Consider the following 19,945-nt stretch of genomic DNA (forward strand, 5'->3'; position numbering starts at 1 on the left):
AAGCAAAGGCGAGTGCTTTCTTGACAGCTATGAAATTCAGTGTTTCAATAATAATTTCTACTGCCTTCATTTCTTATTGATGGAAAAAAAAGAATTAGTTGGAATGAACAAAAGCCATATTGATTTTCTGGTCTACTTTAATAGCATTTTTAATAATTGACTCAATTTCCAGTAGCTTATTTATTTCTTCGAGTTTTGACTCATGTAGATAACCTTTACATTGTCAATGAACATTTGTTTAAAGTGGTTTTGTAGTTAGTAAGCTTAAAACAGCCTTTTCAGTAGTACTATTCGGTTGTGACCTGATGACATCTCACACATTGATATATTATAGTATTTAATGAGAACGCTTGGGTGCCAATGTAGTTATATTTCTAGACCATTGTATTATAAACATATTCTAATAAGTGTAAATAGCAAAAATATTAGTTATTGATTACTGTAACTAAAGGTATAAAGAGAAAGAAAGAGGTAAAAGGAGTTTCAGAGTTTAGGCAAGAGTGAATTCGAACAATTTGAAGAGAAAGAAAACAGGAAAGAAAAGCAATATTTAAAAAATGAGAAGGAACAATGCTCAAGAATTTGTACTGTGATGAAGAATAAATGGCTCCATTCATTCTCATAAACTTAGACGATAGATCGTAAAATAAAAGAATTACTCTGACCCAAATTACTATTTAATTGTCCTAATATGATTATGCGAGTCTCACACATCTTCCAAGTGTCACTTTATCTTACACTTTGAGGCCTCTAGGGCCAGTTAACCCATGGAGATGTGTTTTTTTCTGAAATCACAATACTCATTTTTTTGCCACTGATTAGACAACTGGCTATAGTGCATTTATGACTTAGTCATTAGACTTTCTATTGCAATAATTCATGTTTTAAATTACAGTTTTCTAAATTGAATATACAAGTGTTGAAGCCTTCTGTCATGTTTCTTATTACTCTGTAATCTTAGTGAAGCATCTTGTATTTTAGAGGAATTTCACTTGTCTGATGATTGATTGGATATAAGCTATAGTGTTTCCATCAAAAGCACTCCTACTACATTAAAAAGGTGCAGAAACTTGGGTGAAGTTTAGAAGCTTTGAAACAAGTATTTCATTAGTACACCATTTATTGTTGTCACTTTATACTCTCGACATTGAGCATGAGTGCTTGCAAGCCATAATATTGCTGACAGAAGGACATAATAAATGGAAAATGGTCTGATTAGAATATTTGCATTCTAGATGTCATACATCTAGTTATCTGACATGAATCACGCTAGACCAGGGCATGGTGCCCCTGTAGTGGGTCTTTCCAGTTCTAATGAGTACAGCACATTAGTTAATTCTGAAAGATCTCCCTTGAGCTAAAAGCATGTATAGTCACAATCCCTTTAATAAACTTTGTACCTCAGTATGTTCAAATTTGGAATTGAATCAAGATAGATTTATATTAGGGATGCAGAAATTAATTGGACTACTCCATTGAATATTGACAATGTAATCCACTGCATCTTTGATTTGCTCTCAGCACCAACTTTCTGAAGACAAGAGAGGTTAAATGAGGGAAATGACCAAATGATCAACCAGGTTGGGAATCTGGAAGAGGGAACGCTGATGTCTTTGAAAATACGTAATAGTAAGAAAATGGATTGTATGTGGGGGGCAACACACCTCAGATTTCAGCAACGTTGGTTTCAGAATGTCTATAGAAAAGCCATTTCTGATCCCATGGCCAGAAGTTACAAAGCAAGACTAAATATCCCAATTAGTCATATTAACTTCTTTAGTAAAAGCAATGGTGCTAGAGAGTCTAGTCCTGCGTGAGTTAAGGCTCTAGATAAATTGATTTGATTTTAGAGTAACATGACTAATGCTGTAAGGATATGCAGCAGATATGATGCATGTAGATCTCAACAAGGCATTTAAACTTTGTCCTTGAGGTGGATGCAAAATTAATAGCAAATGTTGATGGTTTCTGTGGAGGGGGTGGCAATAATCAGCATGCTTTTCTCTTGGTTCTAAACAGATCCAAACTGAACAATTAAATACAGTCAGTATATCATCTTTATTACTGGCAAAGGTTCTGCGTAAGGACAGAACTTTGAGTACATGAACCAAATGAGCTTGTAATTTCCAAACTGCACAGTTAGACATATCTAGTTACCTGACATGAATCACGCTAGACCAGGGCATGGTGCCTCTGTAGTGGGTCTTTCCAGATGATAAGTTATAAGCTGGATAATCAGGGTAGAATTTACATTATTGATAGTTTTAAAAGGAAGAGTGGCATACCTGGATTGAAAAGACTCCAGTTCATCAATAAAACTAATCATTCCACTGCCTGGAAACATAATGAGAAAAGCACATGAAAGAAGTTAGAGTGCTTACAGAAAATAAGTACTCATGGAAATTAACAGTAATAAAAGACTTTTCCCTTTTACTTCGCCATTTTTATGTTTTCTCAGCTCACTGATTTTAACCACAAAGTCTGTGCTCAGCCATTGAGCAGTTACATACCATAGAGGAGTGTATCAAAGCCCCTATGTTGATTCCTTTCAGGGGCAGAAGGCCGATTCTAGCTCTTATTTCCTCGGGTGCTCTTCTGGGAACCATGGGGGTCAGCTTAAGTCTCATATACAGAAGGCACTAAAATGTGTTGGAACAGGACCTATATCAAATGAGTTTCCATTATACTCTGTACCTACTTCCTCTCCCATCTTAAATCATATCCAAGTATTTAAATGACTCTGTGACTGAAATGCGTAAAGATACACTACTATATCAACAATAGACACATCCAACAAGAGTGATGTTGAATAATCATCTCATCCTTTCAGATTCCAAGGGAATAATTATAAGCTTTAAAGAGATGTGTGTGTGTGTGTTTAGAATTTAAAGCATAAGACCCAAGTAAAATTGTTTATCCCGTGTCAGTGTAAAATTTCTCACTCTACATAGCCTTATCCACAAATCTCTTTAGAAGTGTTGCGATCATCTACTTTTTAATGAAACGGATAAAGTTTCTTCAGGACCAGCCAAGTTATATGAGAGCCTTTCAAAATGTTTATGGAAAATGAAATTCAAAAGAGAAGTTTGCTACAAAAATTTTGAAATCCATTCACACAAGGCAGCTTCAAAAATCCACAAAATATTCAAATTATAAAAACGATACATGGATTTCAAAATTATTTTATACCACCAAAGCAAATTTATCTTTTTAATTCAGTTTTCTGCAAGCTTTTTGAAGTACTTTAGTATTTGTTCAGTGCTAAGCCTGCAGTGGGCCTTCTTTTCAAGCTCAAACTACAAATCAATAAATAAAATCAGAAAATTTTTGCAGCACTAGTTCCACCAAACTGAGAACAGGCTAGTCCCTAACTTTTAAGGCAGTTTTCTGAAGCTTTATGCCTCAATCTAGCTTTTAGTGCAGCCTAACACCCTTCCTGAGACTTGCAGGTGTCAGAGGGAGAAGAAAGCTGAATGGATAAACCTTGATTTTCAGTTTGTTGGGTTGGGGCAGAGCAAGAGACTCTACATGTTCTTCCAAATTCATGGTCTGTGAGTTTAAATCAAAGTGGGCCAAGTCTCTAAGTAAGTGGTTAAAACTGGGCCTGAATATACTTACCTTTCAGACCAAAAGTGCTGTTGTATTGCAAAATCTAGCCATTTGTGCTGTTATTTTTCCAAGAACATCTTATTCAGCTGCACTTTTACTCAAAGGTTCTCCCTATAACCATGGTTTTTTGTTTTGTTTTGTTTTTTGGTGTTTGGTTTTTTTTTTTTTCACTTTCCATTTGCCCAAACACTAAGTTGTTAGTGACTGTATCTGGCAGATAGTGCCAGTGCTGACTTGTGAGTAACCAGCAGGCACTTCAACCTTAATTTATGGTGGCTGTTCCACTGTGTGTCTTTATGACTTACTTCCTGGAAAAAATTTGCCTCTCATGTGAAATTAGCCAGTTAAAAATGACCTGAGAAAACGTAGTAGGCAGTGACCTTGAGCTTGTATTCAAACCACACCATTCTAAGCATCATCCATATTTTTCCTTGGTCCTAAATTAATTAAGTGAAAGATATTCATCAAGCATCTGCCATATACCCAGGTGCTTTCTAGAAGGTGAGATCCTAACATAGAGAAAAATTCATGCACCATCAACAAAGATACAAAATAACAAATAAAAAGCTTAGCACAGCAGGTGTAAGGGAATAAACAAGGAGAGGAAAAAACAGTGCGAGGAGGCATGTTTATATATGCGTGTGTGGATTCGTTACACTGATATTTTTAATGGGTTGGTCCGGGAATAAGTATAAACTATAAATCAGAAGCAAAGGGAACTAGTCCTGGCTACCTAGACCTTACACCAGGGATTTAAAGCTTACTCAGGTTACATAATACATGTGTTGAAATTGGCCTCTTAGCAGTTTAACAAAAGAAAATATTGGTCCACTCAACAATTTCTGAAGACGTCCATCCATGTAAGTAAATGCTTGCTTCAGCTGTGTCTGCTTAGGACTAGTGCACCTGCATAATACATTTTCATCTGTAGCTGTTGGCCCTCTCTAAAGGCCAGTGTTTGTCAACATTCATTGTTAATTTTACCCTTAAGGAGGCAGAGAAACTCATCTGACTTTGCGTTGTTATCAAGAGCATTCATCATAAAGATGGTACATATTTTAGCCTCACCTTTTAGTTTTCAACTGGTTCAGTATCTGAAGCAAGTTAAGACACCTCCAGTAGTTCAGCAGACTCATGGTTGTGTGATTTCTATGGAAAGAACTCTAGTAAGGTAATAAAGGGCTCATCTCTTTCCATTAGTCTATTTAAAATTTCTCTAAGAAGTAAATGGCTTGAAAAATCAGGGATTTGTGGAACAAAGTGATAGAAGTGAAATATATTAGAATAAAGAGAATTTAGAATAAGATAATTCCCTTCATTTGTAAGTTCATTGCGAAGTAGAGAGGATGTATTTAGTGACAAGTTAAAAAATACAATTAGTAAAGGGATAGTAACAATATGGATATATGTGTTCTATTAGTAAGCTACTTCATGAAATCAGTTCAGGAAACGAAAAATACAAGATCTCAGAATTGTTAAATTTGGAAATATCAGAAAATGTGAATTAATGTGTATTTGAAGGTATTTTAGTAAATGGGGTTAGGGGTGTCCTTGAAAAATCATCCAAATGAATCTAAGATTCTAAGTTTTTGTTCAGTGAAGTGAACTTTGTAAAAGTGTTGTGCTGACTTGCAAAGAAATTTTTTTTCCTGAGATATAATTAAGGGTGTATTTTTCTGGTCATGTGTCAAAGTTCATAGTCTGTTTGACCCTGCTTTAATGGGGACATTAAGGTAGGTAACCCCGAGGAGCGCTTCCAACTCACAGTGAGTCAATCCAGGGAGTGTTTAATGCTCATTGACTTTCTTACTGTCTGATTTTTGGGACATAATACACTGTTCCAAGTGCATAAGAAAAACACTCAAAGTCATGAATCTATCCTGTACCAAACTACTATTCACATTTAAAAAGTTCAAGCAATTGAAATTAGTTTAAATATTTATATCATACCTCCTTTCATAGAACATTGTAAACAAGGAAGATAGTATTTAGCTATTACACTGATTAGTCAATGATTATCATAGATATCCTCCGATGCAATCTTTTAAAAAATGTAGTTATTGAACATCTTACTTAACAGTCACATTTTACAAGAGTTTGAAGTTTCTCAGTATTGAACTAAAAATTACTTCTTTAGCTAGTAACAAAATATTCATATTTTCCTTAGAGGAAATATTTGAGAATACTGATTTAAGACTATCATGCTAGGATTTGGATCATAACATGTGATCCAAAATATAAGTAAGTACCTCTTAAAGAACTTCAGAATGATAGTTACAAATGATTTAAATGTTCAACACAGACTCTTTTTAGACTAACTGAAAAAGCCATCTGAATCGTAATGCATTTACATTTTCTAAACCCAGATAGTATGTCCTGGGTTCACAACTGACACTTCAACTTTGTAGTGATTTCCAAAATTGGGGGTGGAGTGGCAATATTGCTTTAGCAAACTAATTCTTAAAGGTGCCTGAAAGATTGATCTGAACTTTATTGTACAGGAGCCTGTGCTTATAAATTGTTGTCACATGAGAAAGTTTATGGGTCAGTTCTTTTTTGTAATTATCTGCTGTTATATTTCTGCTCATCAAAGTGGATGTTACCGAATTGTGCACCTCCTCAATGTCAAAGACAAAGCACTCATTTGTTCTTTTTTTTTTTTCTTGAAAGCAGGACAGATTTTTCACTTGCAATTTAGTCTTCTAACTTGTGGGAAATAACTTGGATATATTCTACAGTGTGACATGAGACTGTGCTGTCTTAATTTTTTCAACATCAGGTTTCAAAATTTGAGCTTACTCGAGTTCCCATTTTTGCTCTGTGAGGAGTAATGTGTGTTCCATTCTGTGCATCCAGCTTTTACATGACCTTTTCAGTACTCATCTTTTTGTTCATTTTGATCTGTTCATATAAATTACAACAACCTGGCCTTTTGTATTAAAGAAGGTTTCGTACAAAATTGACCTTTTGGTACTTATTGAGAGAGCTAGGTTCATTGTAGTTGAGATTTACTGCTGCTATTTTCTGGATTGTGCATTAATAACTTTGAAGATTATAAATCCTATTTCTTGTGCGTTTTTATTCCAAACTACTTCTGTCCAGCACCACAGGGATGGATTCCAGGAGTAATCAAAGAAAAACATATTTTTAAAAATAATGAATCTGATTTATTTAGATGCTTTGTATCTGATGATTTACAGATATCATTTTGATTTCTGCTAACTTTGATGGAGCCAATTCTGTCCTTTGCTGGCTTGCTCCTCTCCTTTGTCCTTTTCCAGTGCTTTTTGTTTCTTGAGCCTTTAATTCTAGACTTGTGTCAGGAGCTTGGCATTTGCTGTGTTCTTTGCCTGAAATATTCCTTTCCTTTGACTCATTCACCTAGCATTTGATTGGCTCCCATATATATTCTGGCGTATGTATAATTGAATTGGACTTGGGGCTGTGTCTACAAAATGACTTGTATCATTTCTCTTCAGGTCATACACAATGTCTTAGTCTTTTTGCTGCATGATAATTCATGGAGTCATGCATTGAAATGGAGAGCCATAAGAATGAATCAGATTTATTGATAAATTACCAGAGGTGCATTTACCTAGATTTACAGAGGATGTTGAGTGTATTAGAAATAAACTTTTGTCTCTTAAGCTACTGAACTTCTGCAGGAGATCACCCTTCTGAGGGACTACTTAAGGTTTCAGAACAATGCCACTTTTTGTTAAAATTCTGTAATTGTACTAAAATAAAGCATTCTCCTCTCTACTTTTTCTCCTACCATATTTTTTTGTTTTCCATAAAACCCAACTATACTCCATAATACTTTACTTGTTTGCATAAGTTAATGTTGAACAAACAGAATTTCTACATGCAGTTAATTATTATTTTAAATGCCCACAGATTTGCGGAAAGGGTAAAGGAAAGAACTTCTATCCATGGCCAAAGCTGGGCCAGTTGAAAGACAAGAACTAGGAGCTTCCTTTGGGGCCCCCCTGTGGGTACAGGATCCTAAGCCCTTGACTGCCTTCTGTTTTCCCAGACACATTAGCAACGAGCTGGATCAGAATTGGAGCAGCAAGAGGTCAAACCGGCACCTAAAGTGTGTCATCAGTAGGCGGTACCAACATTGCAAGTCGCTTTATCCAGCTATGCCACAATTCTGCCCCCCCCCCCAGTGATTTTTGAAATGACAATAAGTATTTAATGGTTGGACATCTTGCTTTAGCATCAGTGAATGCAAAAATTAAGAGAGTACTGTCTTACAATGGTATGCTGATTGCCCTGCTGCTCACCAGAAACAATAGCCTGGGATCAAGCAATAGTAGAGCTGAATCTATACTGTGTGATTTCTTTTTTCTTAATATTCAATTTATTTATTATTTTATGATGCAGTTTCATAGGCTCTGGAATTTCCCTCAACCCCTCCCCAAGTCCCCTAACCCTCACTGATTTCTCCTGTATCACTATAATAGTATAGTCCTTCATAATCAGTCGTAAGTCTATCAATCTGCTATTTAAGTATATCCTGATATTGTAAGAAAGGGCAATAGCAGGAAGTCCAACATCCTATTGTCAAGATATATTTGACAGTTTTATTGGGAATCCAACTTTCATTTGACAGAAGAGATACATACTGTATTGCATTTTCACATTTGGTTTTGATAGTCTCTATTACACAGTTACTGTATATTCCCTTAAATGAAAAGCCATAAATGAAAATCAGCAACAGGAAGAAAAATGAATATTAATAACAACATGAAATTAAATATTATGCTACTGAATGACCACTGAAAATGAAAAAGGAAAGTCAAAAACCTTCTTGAAGCGGACAATGCTACTGAATGACCTATGATGCATTGAGGAAATAATTTTTTTTAAAAAGGAGTACATAAGAAACCAGTACATCTACTCCATGGGATACTACTCAGCCTTTAAAAAGAATTAATTTTGGAGAATCAAGATGGCACAATAAGAGCATATATAAACAGATGGAGAAACATTAGGCAGAGTGAAGCAGAGAAGACATATTCCAGGAAATTGGAGAGGACAGACCAAGATATTTCTTGTCACCATGGGGAAATAAGCAAAAAGCTGGAAGAAGAGCTGGGTCAAACTAAAAAAAGTATTCAGGGATTAAGACACACTATAAAAGGTCAAATAAAACAGTTATGAGAGTTCCAGAAAGTGCACAAAGAGAAGGTGGGTTTAAAATGAATATTAATGAAATAATAAAGAAAATTTCCCTAATCTAGAGAAAGAATTGGGAAACAACATCCAGGAGGGATACAGAACTCCCAACAGGGTTGACCAAAAGTAATCTTCACCACGACACATGATAATCAAGCTCTCTTCAATCGAACCTAAATAAAAGACCCTTAAAAATTAGTTGACATGTAGATGAATGGCAATTAAATTCACAGCTGACCTTTCACAGGAAACTCTATAGGCCAGAAGATAATGGAGGAACATATTCCAGATTCCAAAAGAAAAAAATTATTGGCCCAGGATAACATCCCCAGCAAAACTTTCGTTTGTCTTTGAAAATGAAATAAAATTCTTCCACAGGCAAGAAAACTTAAAAGAATATGCATCTTCCAAACCTGCCCTACAAATGGTTCTTAAAAATGTTCTCTTGGCCGAGAAGTAGAATAGCACCCACCAAAACCAAAGGCAAATGGTAAGAACATCCCAGTAAAATAACAACAGAAGACTAAATCAATGAACAACTCATTGCTAAAATGGCTGGTCAAATTACCACACATTCATATTAACCCTGCATGTTAATGGATTAAACCCATCAATCAAACTTCCTTGAAAGTTCATAGACTGGATTTGAAAAACAAAACCCACCTAGTTGTTGCCTACAGGAGACACATTTCACCAGCAAAGACCAGTGGAAACTAAATCTCATGGATTTTGATATTTTTGGTTTTTGTTTCATTTCTTCAAAACACTTTATTTCACATTAAACTCTGCACTGACTTACAGATCATAGAGAAACATTTTCTTCAAGAAGGTTCTTGATTTTCGTTTTCATTTCTTCAGCGACACATTCGTCCTTCTGTAACATATTACTTGACTTCATGGGGTTATAAATTTTTATTTTTCTTCCTGTTGATTTTGTTTTATGGCTTTTCATTTAAGGGTATGCATAATAACTGTAATGGAGACTGTCATATCAGGTTGTGAGGATAGAATGCAGTATATGTCTCTACTTCAAGAGCAAAGAGGGATTCCCAATGAAAACATTATATTTATCTTAGCCATTGACTGCTGGACTCTGCCATTGTCCATGCCTACAATGATGGACTTACGAATATTTGTGAAGAGCTATACTATTGTAATGATATAGGGGAACTCAGTGTGACAGAAGTGGATTTGGGGAGAGGGTGCAGAAAATCCCAGGGGAGTATGGAATTGTACATAGACTGATAATCATAATAAAAAAGGCAAAATAAATAAAGAAGAAGAATGAATTTCTACCATTTGCAACCAAATGGTGCTAACTTGAGACCTTTATGTTCAGTGAAGTTAGTCAATCTGAAAAAGACAAAAGGACAAATATCATAAGGTCTCTCTGATACAGGGCAACCTTCATGCAAAATACAAGATTAAGAGCCCTGTCAATACTGCTTTTGCAACATCCTTTGTTTTGCTTGCTCCACACCACGCATCAGCTGGATCTTTCCAAACAAAAGGATTTCATCAAAGTCTTCTCAAAGATATGAATTTCAGCTGCACTGAATAGTGGCCTTGTCAGATGTCTCCAAATACAGCCTTTGACAGCTGGTATTTTTGCACAGTGGTTTATTTTCTAGTCCTGATTACTGAGATTCTGACACGGCTTCCTGCTATAATGTTTTTTGTTTGAGAAAAATAAACATTTTGTTAAAGTTGTGTAACTATTAAACTTACTTTTCTTGAATGTTTATAGTGGCTGAAGTTAAAAAAATGGGAGCGCATCTTCAATCCTATCCACATACCATGTAATTGATGATATACCTAGTTTTCAAGTTTAAGCATGTATTTCCTTGTTATTTTTAATTTCATGATGTTATAATTTTGAATAATCAAAGTCATTTGGGGCTACATATATATACTAACCATGTTTTTGAGTTTAAAAATTTTCTTAAAAAACCATGTTTATGGCAGTATGATTATAATCCATTGTATTATGATCAACTTGTTCTTTTGTTTTTATTGGTGAATGATTGGGATGAGCAGGCTAGTTACAAAACACATGCATATTTGTAGGGCTTTTTAAATCGATGCAACATGTTAAATTTCACTTTATATCGACAATATAATCACAGAAATAATTTAACTTGTTAAATTTCTTAAGAAAGTACTTATAGATCTGCTCCGTAATTTTTGGGTTGATTTTTTTTAACATTTTTTTTCTTTTTATCATTTTTAGTCACAAATGGCAGAAAGCAGTTCCAAATCTAAATTTGTTTTACCATAATAATGACATTTTCCAACTGTCTCATAAATTTGCAACATTTGTTAAAAGGGAGCCTAGTAGAGAAAAATGTGTCACTAGTGCTGAAGAAAATGAGCCTGTGGTCTGTGGCAGTTAGTGTGCCATCTTCAGAGATAACATATGTGCTTGAAATTTTGTGTAATAATTGTGCCAATTAGCAGTTATTGAGTGCTCACAATGTGCCAGCCTTTGGGCATTATTTTTTAGCAGTTCAAGTGCATTATCTAAAGAGTTTAAACTTTTTGGTGCTATTGTTATCTCTATTTTTTCTTTTTTTTCTTTTCTATTTCTGTTATCTCTGTTTTATAGAACAAAACAATCAGTGTTTGAAAGATCCAGGTCATTTGACTGTGGCCTCCTAGCTCGTGAGTAGAAAAGATGGGATTCAAAATAGATCCACTAGGGTGTAGGCATCAGCGTGGGCACTGTCATTATCCCCATTCTGCAAATGAGAAAAACCCAAGCTCAGGGAAGCCTAAATAATTTGGTAAGCTAAAATAATGCAGAAGTGGAGAAATTGATATTCAAACACAGATCCTTCTTACTCCAGATTCTGTTATTGCATGCCATTATTTATACTAAATTTTAACACAAGGTGCATGCATTTTGGTAAAATTTCCTTTGTTCTTACATAGGGATGGCACAGTTCCGGAAGAAATGCAGCCTGATGCTAATTGGCCAGAAGAAAAGTAATTGTTGAGGATGAGGTGGAAAGTCAGAAATTAATAGCAAAGATAATTGTACTTTGCATCAGACTTAAGCAAGCAAGCTTAGGAGAAGTGGTTTGCTCTTCCCAAGTGTTTCACCTAAGGGCATTTGGTTAGTGCCCCAAAGTCAGAAATGGAGACAAACTTTGTTGGTGAGAGTCAGCTAACTAGGCCCTCACTAAGACACTTGGAAAAAATTCCTTGTCTAAGTCCCTGACTGTACCCTTTACTGTTACACTAGGTACATGTATTTTGTTATATCTTCCTTTACGAGCCATTATGTTAAGGTCTTGAGCATTAATGATGATTTTCCTATAATCGAAAAACTGTAGTTGACATTAGGTTCCTTAAAAGCAATAGAAGCTCACAGCTCAGAAGGCAATCTGAAATCTTCAGAAGTACTTTCACATTGTATAAGTAGATTTTTAAATATTGAATAAAATATTACATTGATATTTCTTTACTATGAATGTGGGAGTTGGAATCAGTTGAGTCAAAATAATAGAGTAACTATCATGGATCTGTAATATTTGCCAAAGACAATGAATATGATGTATTTATTGATTTGCATTACAGCTTGTAGCAATGAGTGTTCATTTTGGTTTTTGGAACTTTTAGTTTTAGATATAGGTAAATGGCAGGATGAGGAAACATATTCTTCTGTTTTTTTAAAAAATCATTTAATCATATGAGGTGCCATTCATAAGCAGAAGTGAACTATTGCAAATGAATAAATTTATGAATATAAATTTTAGAAAATTGTGTTTGAATGCAGAGTAGAACTTCAAAGTTTCTGAAAGCTATGTATACACTGTAGGAGAGGAGATTGTACATTACGGGTTTGGGTGTGCTTGTGCGTATGTGTGTATGTTTCTTTCAAAGACAAAAAGCTTGATGTTTTCTATGCTTGGTATATCATCCACTTGAAATAACGTTTGCATTTTATATAGCTACATTATTTGGAGTAATTATGCACTTCTTTTGAGAGAGGTGCAAACCACATTCTCTTTCATGTTCTTAGTAATATTATTTTGAATTTTTATTAAAGCATATCATGTCTAACTTATATCACATTAACTTTTTACTTTAGATATATATTTTTAGCATGAGTTTATTACTCCTAAAATTATATCATTTAAGAACTTCAGCTGTTCATCATCAATAGCTATGTTACCAATCCTCCACACTGTCATGTGTGCTCCCCTTTGAGTAACTAAAAGAAAAAAAGGCTAAGGTTGTGTTGTAAATGTTGCTTCAGAAACACTGTCACTAGTGTGTAAACAGGTGTTAACCATGCACCCATCATCACGTGCTGGATAGCATTCCTTCACCATTTGGAAGAGAGATTTTTCAGCGATGTGTCACAGTCTTACTCCTATGCCCATTTTACATTAAAAGATTGGTAGTTAAAATTTTAAATTAATGTCAGTGAATTTTTAAAAATTTTCTGGAAGAAATGAAGCCTTTTATTGTATTCAGGGATTGTGCCTTTATTCATTGATATGATTTTTCTTCTCATTTCAAGATGATTTAATTATGATTCTCATCCTTTTAATATTTAATAATAATTAGTTTAAGTATATGGAATGAAAGGGACAAAATTTGCAATATCCAGTTCAGGTCATCATTTCTCTTCTTATCATAGTTTAATGACTACTATAATTACAAGGAGAGGCAGAATTGTAAGTTAACTTGGTAATTGGTTAAGACTTACTAGTTTGTTGGTTTAACAGGGTAAAGCCCAGAATTAGTCACAAGGAGTAAGCAGTGCTCGCAAATGCTTTAGAAAATCTTTGTACAACATTTCTGTAACTTATTTATCATTCCTCATTTTAAATAATGAACACCACGGCTTTGAATGAAATTATAAATATTGCCAATGCCAATCCCTCTGGTTCCACAGCAATTGATAGGATCTTGATGACTTACAAAACTTAGTTTTGGCAAGAGTTGGATCTTTTAATTTCTATTACTGCATTTTGACAGCTTTTCATTGTCTGTTCTTAAACATTTCTACTGTTACTTTCTTTCTCCTAAGACAAAAGCCCGAGTTATTTCAGTGGAGGACTTGGCATAGCCATCATCATAATAGCACTTTGTATTTAAATAGCACCTCTCACCTGAGGTTTTCAAAGTGCTTTTGAGTACCTTTCACTGGGCCTGTGGGATAGAAGTCAGGCAAAAAATTATTCAGTCATTCCACATGTAAAGCCTCTGTGGAAATATGATCCAGACCATGGGGAGAAAGTAATTTTTATCTTTAGTACTCTAGATAGGGATATGGGTATGAAATGATTCCTAAATTTCAGTGCCATTTGTTCACAAATGGAACTAGATATTATTGAATTTAATGTGCTTTTAATCCTATTTTAAAACAAACCATTTTTAACCCCCTCCAGCAACTGCTTCGAGAACGACAGCAGATGGCCAGCCGTCCTTTTGCTTCTGTTGATGTAGCGCTGGAAGTCGGAGCTGAACAAACTGACTTTCCACGAGGGCCATTAGAGGTAGGAACCGGGTGCTGAAAGGGGACCACTGTGATTTGCATATTTACATTGCCTCTCTAATCTGCATCTGCTTGTGAAGCCACATAGAGTCTGATTATCTTAGTTGACAAGACTCAGCTACATATGGTATGCCATTTTCAAGGCACATAGTTTTAATAGTGACATGAGCTGTAACAAAAGCCACTGGAGAAGCTATTAGTCTAGTCAAGAATGACGGACTGCTCACCTGGAAGCCATTCCCAGACAGATATGAAGTGAAGGATTGAAGATATAGTTAAGAAAGGATAAATAAAGTGGCTATATTTGGTCCTTGGAGTACCCAGTGTTCCCTAATTAACAATTCACATCGCTCACAAAGTTTGCCGTAAAAGGTGGGTAGAGTTGTAATTAAATCACATAGTTCTGTTTTTAAATGTTAAGTGGGAAACATTACTTGTGGAAACTGGCTATATTATTCTACTCTTTATTGAAAATACAGAAATGATGTGCAAGTTCATATGGGATTGGAATCTTGAACTAACATAAGAATTAGTTTCTGAGAATAATAACCTCCAAAGAGGGAAAAGGTACAAGTTTTGATTACTGACTAATCCAAGCATTTTGAGGCATACCAGTGTAATTGTATCCTTATTCTTCATGTTTTATATGTGATATAGTGTGTGAGTAGGAAGATTAAGATTAAGATTAAGATTAGATTTTGATTTTCTTCAGTATAAAAGCCTCTACAAACCTAAGTATAAATGTATTAGATTATGACTGAAGATGTTTTTAGTCAGGAGGAAAAAAAACTAACTCACACCCATGGATATCATATAAACACCTGTTTCGTGTATTTGATGGTTTTTACTATTCTAGGTTACAGGTTGCCACGGAGGCTTAAAACATTATGGAGTTGGGCTTGGCAGCGTGGCCTAGTGGCTAAGGTCCTCGCCTTGATCCCATATGGCCGCTGGTTCTAATCCCGGCAGCTCCACTTCCTCTCTATCTCTCCTCCTCTCAGTATATCTGACTTTGTAATAAAAATAAAATAAATCTTTAAAAAAAAAAAAAAACCAAAAAACATTATGGAGTTAATATGTGTGTTTTCCATTGCATTTGTGAAGTTGCAGTCGATGCTGTAGTTTCATTTTGACCCTTTGTTCCAAATAACTTAAATACAAAAACCTTTAACAAACACCAAACCTGGATCATTTAAATTCAAATTATTTTTCTCCCCATTTGCTTGAAACAGTTTCAAATACTGCTGAGTGGAAGTAATCCAAAAATGTATGAAGCTTCATGGAAGTACCATGCATAAAAGGCACCTCAAAAAAATCACGGAAAAGTAGAATTAGTTAATTTTGCAGCAGTGTTTTTTTGAAATGTATCCTGTGTGTTTCATAGCACACATTTCCCATGACACTTCATACACCTCACCAGAGTCTCTCACTTGTTCCTTAATAGTGTTCAAGAATAAATGCTTCTTAAATACGCTCTGTGAGTTGCTGAGGATGCCTCGGATCCGTTAGCCTCCCAGTCTCTTCCCTGTAAGTCAGAGGGGGAAGACACAGGCAGCCCTTCATGGTTTGATTCTTGGCTGGCTCAGGACTCCTTTTGCCTTAGGGGTGATGTGTGGGGCACCTGTTACTGTCCTTGCTTTTAATGTCACTGTTATTTTTTTTTCAATGACCAACATACCTCTGCTTCTTTGTTGTCACTTATTTTCAGAAATCAGGATGTTAAAGAGAAAATATAATCACCTATGAACCGTTTTTGCCTGGAAATGAGTTCTAGATATCAATGTATGATGTTATTTTTTTCTTGGAAAGAGTTTTATTGACATATAATTGTTATACCATATAGTTGGCCACATAAGCATGCAAGTCCATGTGTTTTAAGGTGCACAGAGATGTGTCGCTGTCAGCCTGGTCTGTTATTGAGCATATCATTTCTTAGAGAAAGAGCATCTTGCAGTTAACCCTTTCCACCATCGTCCTTGCACCTTTTCTCCGCTTAGACCCAGGCAAGCGCTCTGCTGCTTGCTTCCTTATTGGACTCCTTACCGTGGACGTTTCATACGGATGAAGTCATATAATTTGAGATTATGAGTGTTTGTTTATATTCCCTTTGTGGTGTAACCAGAGAACACAGTTACAGGAATATATGATAACTTCCCATCACCTGTTGAAAGCAACTTCTTTCTTAAAGAAAATAGTTAAACGGGAACAGAAGAAAGTACTTCTACTGTGTATTAGTTTCTACAGTGTATTAGGGCATTTTTTTTCTGCATATACTAGCCAGCACTGTAATTTTTTAAATTTATGGATGATAAATGTTCTTACTGGGATGGGGTGAAACTTCATTATGATTTTATTTGCATTTCTATTTTAGCTAATAATCCTGAGCATATTTTCATATGTCTGTTGGCCATCAGTATTTCTTTCTTTGAGAAATACCTGTTCATATATCTATAGTACATCTCGTAACTGGATTATTCTGTTGTTCTTAAATTTCTTGAGCTGCTTATATATTCTGGGTATCAAACCTTTATCAGATATGTATCATGCAAATATTTTCTCACATTTTGCTGTTTCCATTTTCATTGTGTTGTTTCCTTTGCATTGCCTGGTGTAGTCCCATTTGTCTACTTACTCTTTGCTGTCTGTGTTCAGGGGTCTCATCCAGGAACTCTGCCAACACCAACGTCTTGCAGTGTATCTCATGAGTTTTCACCTAATAAGTTAATGGTTTCAGGTCTTAGACTTTGATCCCTGATCCATTATAACTTGGCTGCTGTATTGTGTGTGGAGTGGGAGCCTGGTTTCGTACTTCCTCATGCAGAGATCCAGTTTCCCCTCACCATTTGTTGAAGAAACACTCTATGGAGTGATTTTTAGTTTGTCAAAGATTAGTTGCTTGTAAATGTGTTCATTACTTCTTATGGTTTCTTTCCTGTACCATTGGTCTACATGCCTGTTTTTGAGAGGGTACCAGGGCAGTTTTAGACCTAACAGTGCTGCAGTACCTGGAAGTCTGGGATTGTGAGGCCTCTCACTTTGGTTTTACTGCTTCTGATTGCTTTAGCTATTCAGGGTCTCTTATGTTTGAATATAACTTTTAGGATTTTTTGTTTGGAGAGTAAAAAGATTATCATCAGTATTCTAATTGGATCACTTTGAATCTGCAAGTTATTTTGGGTGGTATGGACGTTTGGATGTTAATTTTTTCAAACCATAAGTATGTAAGTTATTTTTTCATTTTGTGTGTTTACTTCTTAATGTAAAGAGATACTTCAAATCCTTGGATAAATTTATTCAAAGATTTTTATTTTTTTGGTGGCCACTCTACATGGAACTTTTAAGTTCTTTCTTAGCTGTTACAGCATTAATATATATGAATGCGTTAGTAGCCTGCAACTTTAGTAGTTCTCTTTTGAGTTTCAGTATTCTTTTAGTGGATTGTTTTTGTTTCCTTATATATAAGTTCATAGCAACAGGAAATAGGGATAATTTTACATCCTCCTTTGCCATTTGTATCGATTTGATACTTGATTTGATTTTTTTATTTTTGTGTATCTCATAATATCTCTTCAATTTTTATTTTATTTCTTAGTAAAGATTTATTCATTTATTTTGAAAATCAGAGGAACAGAGAGAAAGGGAGATAGAAAGAGAGATCCTCCATCCACGTGTTTATCCCCATGACGTCCAATGCTGGGCCAGGCTAAAGCCAGGAGCTACTTCTTTGTCTCTGATGTGGTTGTCAGGGGCTCAAACACTTTGGCCATCCTCCATTGCTGTACCTAGGCCACTGGAGGAGATCTGATTGGAAGTGGAACAGCCAACATGAAAATCAGTACACTTAGGAATACCAGCATTGTCAGCTTTGCCCATTATACCACCACAAATCGAGCCCCCTCAAATTGCCCTACCCCCCACCAAAAAAGAGCCCTTTTCGTTTCACTGATCACTTAGTTTACAAGAATAATTTTTCCTATTTGTTTCCTGATTTTTAGTATTTATCTTTTTTTCTTTTTCTTATTTAGTTATTTCTAGTTCTAGGCTTGGTTTTTGATTTTCTAAGTCTGTAGTGATGAAACTTTCCCTGATTTTTCTGCTATAATGTTGGCTAATTCTCTCAAAGCACTTTCCTAATAAGCAGTTATTATCATTCTTTTCCCATCCAGAAAAACCCACAAATATCTGTGTTTAACATAGAAAAGTATTGCTGTGACCGCCTTTGGCTAACCTGCTTTTATTTTGCCTAAATCACTGCTACCATTGCTGACTTAAACTGTGAGATTGCTTGGATTGTACTTTGTCTTGAAGATCCTATTGAGAAATCTACGTGTATCTCCTGTTAGAACTTTGAAGACATACATAAGATCTTGATCCCACTTATTTCAAATTCCTGTTGGGAATCCTGCTCTTGTTTGCAGTGGACATAGTTAGCAATAATTGGCATCCATCGAACAAAAAAATTTCTATAACTTTAAATTTTCAGTCGTAATTGAGTGCCTGTATCAGTTCAGCTACCCTTGTTGTTAACTGCTTCTTGCTAGTCATTGTCAGTTCTCTTTAGTTATTATGTGAACAGAATTGATTGTTGTTGTTTTTCCTTAAAAATTGATGTGTTTGGTGTGCTGTTTATAAACTGATGAGTGTTTGGGGAGTTGTTACCATAAGCTTTTGTAAAATTGCATCATTCGTTCTAGCATAAATTTGCTGTTTGTTCTTGTATTAATTCTAAAAGAATCTTTGTTACTCCGATAGGGACTTGTTTCAAACCATTGTCTTTTCTTTCTTTGTATTTCAAACTAGATCCCATTCAAATCCATTATAACAAGCTAGCATTAACTTATTGTTGTGTAAAAATGTCAAAAACCTATGCATAATGTTTCCTTAATATGCATTTTCTTTGTACATACTCACAAATGTATTCTTATACAGGCATATAGCCTTAAAATGAAACTTTTTGCTTATCAACAAATGTTTATTTTTAGGATAATTATGCAAAAAGCATGAATATAGTAATAGAATTATAGTACACTGTAATTCATAGTCATTAAAAACAAATTTAGGATTCATCAACTGTTGTAAGAGTAATTAAGCATATACTTTAGAGTATATAAATATAAGAAAAATGGTATGTGAAAGGCATGATCATACAGGTGCCATTTTATTTTTCTTTTCAAAATTAAATATGCTAACAAATCACCAAAAGCATTAATTCAATGAATAAAATATAGAGTTCAATAAGTAGTTAGAATAAAATTAAGATATTTATATTCTTACATACTTAGTCTTACAAATAACTTACTAGATTATAAAATCCTTTTTATGATCACAAGATTAAAGCAATGGAAGATAGCCTAAAATAGTAATGGCTCTGTTTTCCTTCTTAGACAGTTTTTTTAAGATTTATTTTTATTGGAAACACAGATCAGACTTACAGAGAAAGATCTTCCATCCACTGGTACACTCTCCAAATGGCCACAATTGCCAGAGCTGAACCAATCCAAAGCCAGGAGCTTCTTCCGATTTCCCACACAGGTTCCCGCATGGGCATAGGGTCTCAGGGCTTTAGGCCGTTCTCTGCTGCTTTCCCAAGCTACAAGCAGGGAAGTGGATGGGAAGTGGAGCAGATGGGACATGAATCAAGGC

The 19,945-nt window shown here is 35.1% G+C and overlaps 1 protein-coding gene across 2 annotated transcripts in view; it reads left to right on the top strand.

Annotated features, from left to right (window-relative positions):
• ATRNL1 (attractin like 1) overlaps window positions 1-19,945 on the top strand; it is a 558,159-nt gene that overhangs the window by 346,900 nt on the left and 191,314 nt on the right. For both annotated transcript variants that reach the window (XR_009246557.1, XM_058671950.1), the window contains one exon: window positions 14,196-14,303. Coding sequence is in view for 1 of the 2 variants with exons in the window: in XM_058671950.1 (XP_058527933.1) it covers window positions 14,196-14,303 (108 nt within the window). In the remaining variant the exon portion in view is untranslated. The remainder of the gene's footprint in view (window positions 1-14,195; window positions 14,304-19,945) is intronic.

The sequence above is a fragment of the Ochotona princeps genome, chromosome 13 (genome assembly GCF_030435755.1).
Source record: "Ochotona princeps isolate mOchPri1 chromosome 13, mOchPri1.hap1, whole genome shotgun sequence".
NCBI lineage: Eukaryota > Metazoa > Chordata > Mammalia > Lagomorpha > Ochotonidae > Ochotona > Ochotona princeps.